Source organism: Limulus polyphemus, unplaced genomic scaffold (assembly GCF_000517525.1).
Source record: "Limulus polyphemus unplaced genomic scaffold, Limulus_polyphemus-2.1.2 Scaffold4454, whole genome shotgun sequence".
NCBI lineage: Eukaryota > Metazoa > Arthropoda > Merostomata > Xiphosura > Limulidae > Limulus > Limulus polyphemus.
The window spans coordinates 75,385-83,233 of NW_013670064.1; the positions used below are offsets into that span (position 1 = coordinate 75,385).

Below are 7,849 nucleotides of genomic sequence, written 5' to 3' on the forward strand. Positions count from 1 at the left end.
ATGGTTAGAGTGTATAGCATATGATAATACTCTCATTAGTGATGGTTAGAGTGTATAGCATATGATAATACTTTCAGTGATGATGGTTAAAGTGTATAGCATATGATAATACTTTCATTAGTGATGGTTAGAGTGTATAGCATATGTTAATACTTTCAATAGTGATGGTTAAAGTGTATAGCATATGATACTTTCAGTGGTTGCTGGTTAGAGTGTATAGCATATGATAATACTTTCAATAGTGATGGTTAAAGTGTATAGCATATGATAATTATTTCAGTGGCTGCTGGTTAGAGTGTATAGCATATGTTAATACTTTCAATAGTGATGGTTAAAATGTCTAGCATATGAAAATGTTTTCAGTGGCTGCTGCTTTAAGTGTATAGCATATGATAATTATTTCAGTGGCTGCTGGTTAAAGTGTATAGCATATGATAATACTTTCATTAGTGATGGTTAAAGTGTATAGCATATGATAATACTTTCATTAGTGATGGTTAAAGTGTATAGCATATGATACTTTCAGTGGTTGCTGGTTAGAGTGTATAGCATATGATAATACTTTCAATAGTGATGGTTAAAGTGTATAGCATATGATAATTATTTCAGTGGCTGCTGGTTAAAGTGTATAGCAAACATTGTGAGAAAATTTTTTGTAATAAAATCTTAATGAAATCTACATGCTACATAACAAATGCTAAATAGACATGGCAAAGCTCAGCTTATTTTCTGAAACGCTAATGTAGTGTTACACCTCAGTGTTGTATTCATATGCTTGTTTTGTTTTATGATGTAGTCTTTAGCACATAACCTGTGCCACAATTTGGTACAGCAAATGATTTTAAGTTTTGACTTAGCTGTTGATTTTTAAGGTTTTATGCAAATATTTTAAGAATTGTAAGTATAACTAATAAAATGAAAAACAAAAGTTAGAATTTTAACTTGTTCTAGTGGTGAAACTTAATATTTCCAAATGTGTATTGATAAAAAAAATAATGGTATTCTGAATATTTTTATTCTGGATCATGTAATAAATACACATCTGTTACCAGACAAGTTTTAGGACTTATAATATAATTTTTCTGTTTATGCTGCAGTTTTTAAGTTGCCTAATAATCTTTTCTTGTTTATTTCAGAACACACATTAGCCCTTCAACATATGTGAACTCAGAGAAAAATCCTGATACCTCTTTAATATCATTAAATGGCAGGTCAGTGAAATAATCATTCTAATATGTTACTATACTGTTGGGATAACAGTAAGCTAACACTGTGACATGACATTCTGTAACCCCTGAGGCTTTCTATTGTTACTTCATATATGATATCTTAAAACACCTTTTATGAATAGAATGAATTGGCTCTTTAACAGTAATTAAAGCTTTCAACCACTCTTTACCAAGTGACCATGTGTATTATACAAAGTTCTCAGTTAACTGCTCTGTTAAAATTCCTCTCTTCTTGTTCATAGCTTGTGTATTACAATATTATTATACAATTGGCTTGTGTAGGTGTTTGTTCTGCATGTGTTTTTATTGCTACCTTGTAAAATATTGTGTTTTTATTCCTGGAAAATTAAATCAGTTTACTGCGATATAATAGTTTTTTGTGATGTTGTTTTATTTATTACCAGTTTGCTGTAGTTTTTCCACTTATAGCACTTTTGTTTGGTTCTTCCCTCTCTAGTAGTTTCTTGTCTTTTGTCCTGTTTTACAATGAACTGGTAGCCATTCTTGATATTTTCATCATTACTCTTCCTAATCTTGAGCATACTATACAGATATTGACTTTGTGTGTTGGTTGAATCACCTTTGTTGATTCTTAACTGAAAGTAACATAGTTAGGCTTCTTAACAAATTTAAGCACAGTTTTCTCTTCTTGAAAGTTTGTTTCCTTGAGCTGCGAGTAGGTTGCTCGTTCCCCATTTTTATATTGTATTAATATTATAAGAAGGAAGTTGATCGATTTGACCAACCTTGGAACTGTGAAACTATAACTCTGAATTTACACAAAATTTGACAATCTTTTAGTAAACAAAGCTGTTGCACACAAAAACAGATTTTTTTGATAAAACATTTCTTTTAAAGCTGTGAATTTCCAATGCCTTTATTAAGTGAATCTGAGTGAAAGGTGATTTTCATACCAAGAATAAAAATATTGTTTTTTAATCTTACAGTTTTTATAATTATTTTACATATCTTCCAGAACATCCTAAATGAATATGACATTTTTTGCATTAAAAGTTTATATTTTATCTCTTATTTTCTGTACTCTAACATTAACTGTAGAGAAATCATCAATATATATGGTGAAATGAAAAGTTGAAAACATGAAACAAAATAAGTAATATACCTTCCTCTCCACTGACTGCAGTATTGAGCAGAAAGTTCCAAGTTACTTAACATAACAATTTCAACTGTTAATCTTTTTCACATCTGTTTTCTTTTAATTTTATGGCTTTATTGTTGTACTCCTGACAAAAGCAATAAATTATAGTGGAAACTCATTAGCTAATGTTAACAGCACATAATATAGTTTTATGTTACATACTGGCACTCAAGATAGGTAATTTGAGAAGTTATAAATGGGTTAAAAAATCTGATCATCATAAATCCACCAATTCTTGTTAACTAACTTCTTATGGTGAGAAAAATGAACATCAAATTATAAGATTTCCAATACATACATACATACCTCTTCTCCCACTTATAGCTATTACTTGACTGCCAGAGTTTCTTCCTTTGCCCATCTAGGTATTGGTCTGATTTTTTCTCGCTTGCTCCAGTCTTTTATAGCCCACTTAATTGTGCCTGGTGATATTTGTCTCATGATACTCTCCATCTTCGTCAATGTGCCCTCTATCCTGGTACTGTATATAAGCACCTCATACAGGTAATGTTATAATTTTTTATCGACAAAGCGTCACTAATGGGTTTCCCAGTGTTATGATCATTCAGAGATACCTTGAATGTTATCAGTTTTATCTAGTTGATTTTTGTAATAGTAATTTATAATAAAGTCCCACCACTAACAGCATTTGTTGTGCACAAGGGTCAGGTACTGCAGTTCCGGGTTTTTACCTTTGGACTCGCATCAGCTTCACATGGGTTCTGCCATATTGTATGAGTTTCTCATCACGTACATTCCATTACACTGTACACACACCATTCCATGGACGATTGGTTACTGCTGGCACTATCTCGTCAATTGTCAGAACATCGTATCCTAATTCTACTTTCACAAACGACCAAGGCAGATTTCATTTTCAGGACTGAGACATCTTTCCTTGCTCCAATTCAGTATGTTATCAGTCTGTTTTTTTTTTTTGTTGTTGTTTTTCATCTTGTCTCTCAGTTGGACTCAGTTGATTCCCATCTAGCTCAACACTATGGAAGCAATATGCCAGACTCTTACTCACCTCTTCTCCTTCCATGCCATGGATGGTTCTTTCTCTTCTGGGAATGTGGGCATCACTCGATTCTCTTATGCCTTTGGGACGAGAGGACAAGAGATCCTTTTAAATCCTTCATACAACCAAGTGATCATAAACATCAATTCACTGGTTTTCCCAGTCTCCTTAGTTGGGATCATTCTTCGATCTTGAGGGGTGGTTAAGTCGGGAAACTACTACGATATGGGTTCCTCTACCACCACCTTGTCCAGAGTTGCATATTTTCATGAATGCCTTGCTTCAAGGATGGGGTGCATATACCAACAGTTAAGAATTCCAGGGTCTATGCACAGACGAAGAGTCTTCCCTACACAACATTTTAGTCCTTGTTGCTCATCAACAGGCTTATAAAGGGGAAAATCATCAGGCTTCACTTTCCGTAGTAGTGTCTCGTGTTTCTCATCGAAGAGGCACTTGATCCAGGGCTCTTTGTTTTTGTATTTTGGACCTTCTTTCTTGAGACCATTCCTATCTTATCACCCTACTAGCTTGCCATGTTCTACAGGTGATGCCTGTGGTAACAAGTCAACTGTCTCAATCTTAACTGATTCTCTTGACAGAATAAATGCTGCATCACAAGGTTCTGTTAGAATGGCTCTAAATTTGCAATCCTGATTGGTGGATTGGCCTCTCATTGGATCACCCAACTACTGGCAATTTGATCTCTAGTACTTCGTTTTTGGGTTTTGGCAATGGTTTCATTCTGTCAGGGCAAGATGGGATTACGACTTTAGGCCTTCTTTCCACTTTGTATATTACCCAAAGTACTAACTATGATTTGTTCCAATCAGCTGTTGGGTCCTGTTGATAGCACATTGGCAGCTACACCCTGGTTTCTGCTTCTGCAGATAACTTGGAGTGTCCACTTCTTCTTAGGCTATCTTTGTGGAGGCAGCTATGATCTGACATGGTACACCCAGCTATCCAGAAGCTCAACCTTCGGCCGTAGATGTTACACACTCATTCACATGACATCAGGGTTTAATTTCTGAGTTTACCACATATCTGTCTCAGACTTTGCTTAGTCCTGTGCTGGACATTTATCAATGGAAATGACACACATAATAGCAATCGTGTATTGAGAAAAGTTTGAACCTACTTCGATCAGAAGTGCCAACCATAACTTGATTTTTGACCTGGCTCTCTGTCAGAGATTTTTGTATCTTTTTTCCACAGTTGCCCTGTTTAAGGTGGCCTTATTAACTACCGTTCGATTATTGCAACTCCATAATTTTTGAGTCTTCAGTACTCTCTGGAATCCTCAAATTGCTTTGGGTCCTTGATCACAACTGACAATTCGAGTTACCTAACAATTATATTAAGGGTACAGTACAGGCTCTTTCTCTACACTTGTTTGTGTCATGACTCTTATATGCCATGTATCCCCTTTTCCTGAAGGTTTGTTTTTCGTGGCTGCTGACCTACAGACATCACTGGTCAGAGTGATTTGCACTGTTTGTCCACAGATCACTTTCTCATCCTCTTTACATCCTCAGACCAGTTCTTCTTACCCAAGACACTGACAAACTGGAAAGGGGTTAAAGTCCTTTTCACCTATTCATCTGATCACTATTTCTCACTTCTAAGTCAGATAAAGTTTCGATCATGGTCATGTTCAATGAGAGTCTTGAAGGTTTAATGCCTTTAGAGATGCTAGACCCTCCTAACTGGGTCCCTGGATGTTTTTCCCAGATGTCAGTAGGAGTAGCACCACCCTATGAGGGAGTCTACTTGTAATACTGATTCAGATTTGATGCTCTGCTATCCGGTTGGGGTGTGCATAGCCCTTCTGTGTGATCAATATAGATTCAGTACATTTATTCCTGGAAGAGGGTCCACTATCTCCTCATAATTCCAAACATGGAGTGGTCCCATTCTGGATCTTTGGTTTAGCACAGTTGTTCTACATCCTCCCCATAATTCCGGGGGTAAGTGGAATGTACCTTGCTCTCACTGTTGGGGAGTGAGGCTTAATGTTCAGATGAGTTCTGTTTCCTTTGGTTGAGTAAGGTATACACTATCCCATCATTCTTTTTGAGCTTCTTCAGGTTGAGGAGAAGGTTTGTCCACTTCTGTGTTGCTTTCCTTCTCGTTGTGATGCTGGTGTATCAGAACGCATCACTTTTTGGCTACTGGAATTCACTCAGAAGTATATTTATATATTGCAGTCCAACATAGGATATAGGGATCAAGACCCCTTAATTCCAACCCCGAGTAGTGGAACCTTGGCTATCTGGTTGGGGCTGGCCTATAGTGATGATCACTCATGATACAGGAATTAAGTTCAGGGTGAAAAGCATAGCTGTTCTAGATGTAGTGTGGTTCTCCCATTAGAGTGCCAATCTCATATTGACACAACCATGATCTATGCAGACACTTTCTGTATGGATACTGCCCTCACCGGCCCATCCACCTTCTAAATGTGGGATTCTAACTATAAGTTGGAGCAGAGGTATGTATGTATTGGAAGTTAACATTTTCCTAAATTGAAAATATATTTCCAATAATACATATCTCTTCTCCCACCCTTCCTCCCCCACTAAGAATCAGGGGTAGACAGACTTGGATGGAGTCAGTCTTGAAAAAGTGATAGCATTATCTGAATGAGGTGCTTATATACAGTATCAGGATAGAGGGCGCATTGGTGTAGGTGGAGAGAGTCATGAGACAAAATAACCCCAAGGGCAATTAAGTGGGGTATAAAAGACTGGAGTAAGAAAGAAAAAATCAGACCAATGCTTAGATGGGCAAAGAAGGTAAGTATTATTGAAAATACATTTTCAATTTCGGAAAATGTTAATTTATGAAGAGGAGAATCTGCTTTTTCTATGGGTTATATACATGTCTGTATGTCATTTAGAGTTGATCATCAAACACTTTCAAAAGTCAGAGAGGGGAGTTTCACAAATATATTAATATCATAGGAAAATAAAGATGGTTGGGGGGTCACATTTTAGATTATTATTTATAATTATGTATAGTTAGTGTTTCTTATTGTTTGGAAATTGTAACAGCCTATTTTTGTTAATAAATTCTGAAGCGAAGAAATCACAGCTCAGATACATCATGTGACAGACAAAAATGAAGTTTGAGGTTTTTTAATATTTCTTTTTGAAATTAAGAAAGTACAACTTCAATAGTATAAAAATTCGAATTATAAGGTATGTTTCTATCCCAAGTTTATTAACACACAATGATAATAAAGTTCTTTGATTACATTTTGAATGTATCACTTGTCTGATCTTGTCAAATTGAAAAGAGTTAATTTATTTCAAATTTTCAAACTCTCTTCGTGACTGTAACTCTTGAGGATCTTCATGTTTACCCTTTTTTTGTGGTGTTACCTGATACTCCCTTATTAGAAATTTCCCTGTGTGTGTCTTCCATATATATATGATAAATTTGGTTTATATTTTCCTTGTAATATTCCTTGTAAATTCCTTGTTATGTTTTTTGGATAACATAATTTTGTATTTATGATATTTTACTTTAGTCAACCTTTTTTTTAGAAGCATATTTTTGTCTAGGTTAGTTTATCTTACAGACTTTTATCCATTTTCCATGCTATGACCTTCTTTCAACCTGTTCTGATCAGTTTAAACCTATGCATGTAGGATGGTAAAGTGTGCGTGTCCCAACATTGGACAGAGTTACTTTCAAAATTTAATTAAACAACTTTATTATCAACGTATATCAGTAAACTTAGCATTAAAGCATAGTTTATTATTCAAATATTAATATTACTTCAGTTTTAATTTCTTGATTTCAAAAGAATATATTTAAAACATTCTCAGTCTTCACTCTTTTGTCAGGTGACACATGCTCTGATTTCTCCCATTTAGCTTCAACAGTGACTAACCAATTATGAACACAAACTATAGATAATGACAGTCCAGAATATAAAATTTGAATCTTCTATCTTCTCAATTTGCTGAAAAAATAATAAATTTATCAAATCAACCAATGAAGCTCCTCCTCCTCTCCTATTTTATCATAACTTTCAAGAAAGTTATCCATATCATGTTTCATTATTTGATGGACATGTTTATAACCAATAGAAAGAGTATTCTTTCCTCTACAACATTTTTATTATGGTTATTTATTTTTGGCAACCATAAGTAGACAGTTGGTCTCAAATCTATTTTCTGTGATAATTGTTGTTCAGCTTTGATCAGCTAATGGAATTTTTAACCTATTTAGAAAGCCAATTAAATTATAATAGTTTTGGAATATTCTATTCTAGTGCATGATATATTTTTGTGTTCTAGAAATTACTCAATTTCTTAATTTAAAATCAAATATTAAAAATAACAGATAAACATCGATTTTTTTGTGTCATGGTATGTTGAGTGCAGCACTGGTTCAGATTAGATGTTTGTGAAGTCAAAATACTAAGTT

General features: G+C 34.6%; 1 protein-coding gene across 2 annotated transcripts in view; it reads left to right on the forward strand.

The window, feature by feature from the left end:
- The window catches only part of LOC106471170 (ubiquitin carboxyl-terminal hydrolase 30-like), an 83,200-nt gene that overhangs the window by 72,187 nt on the left and 3,164 nt on the right, over positions 1-7,849 (forward strand). For both annotated transcript variants that reach the window (XM_022399809.1, XM_022399810.1), the window contains exon 9: positions 1,137-1,211. In XM_022399809.1, the coding sequence (XP_022255517.1) occupies positions 1,137-1,211 (75 nt within the window). The remainder of the gene's footprint in view (positions 1-1,136; positions 1,212-7,849) is intronic.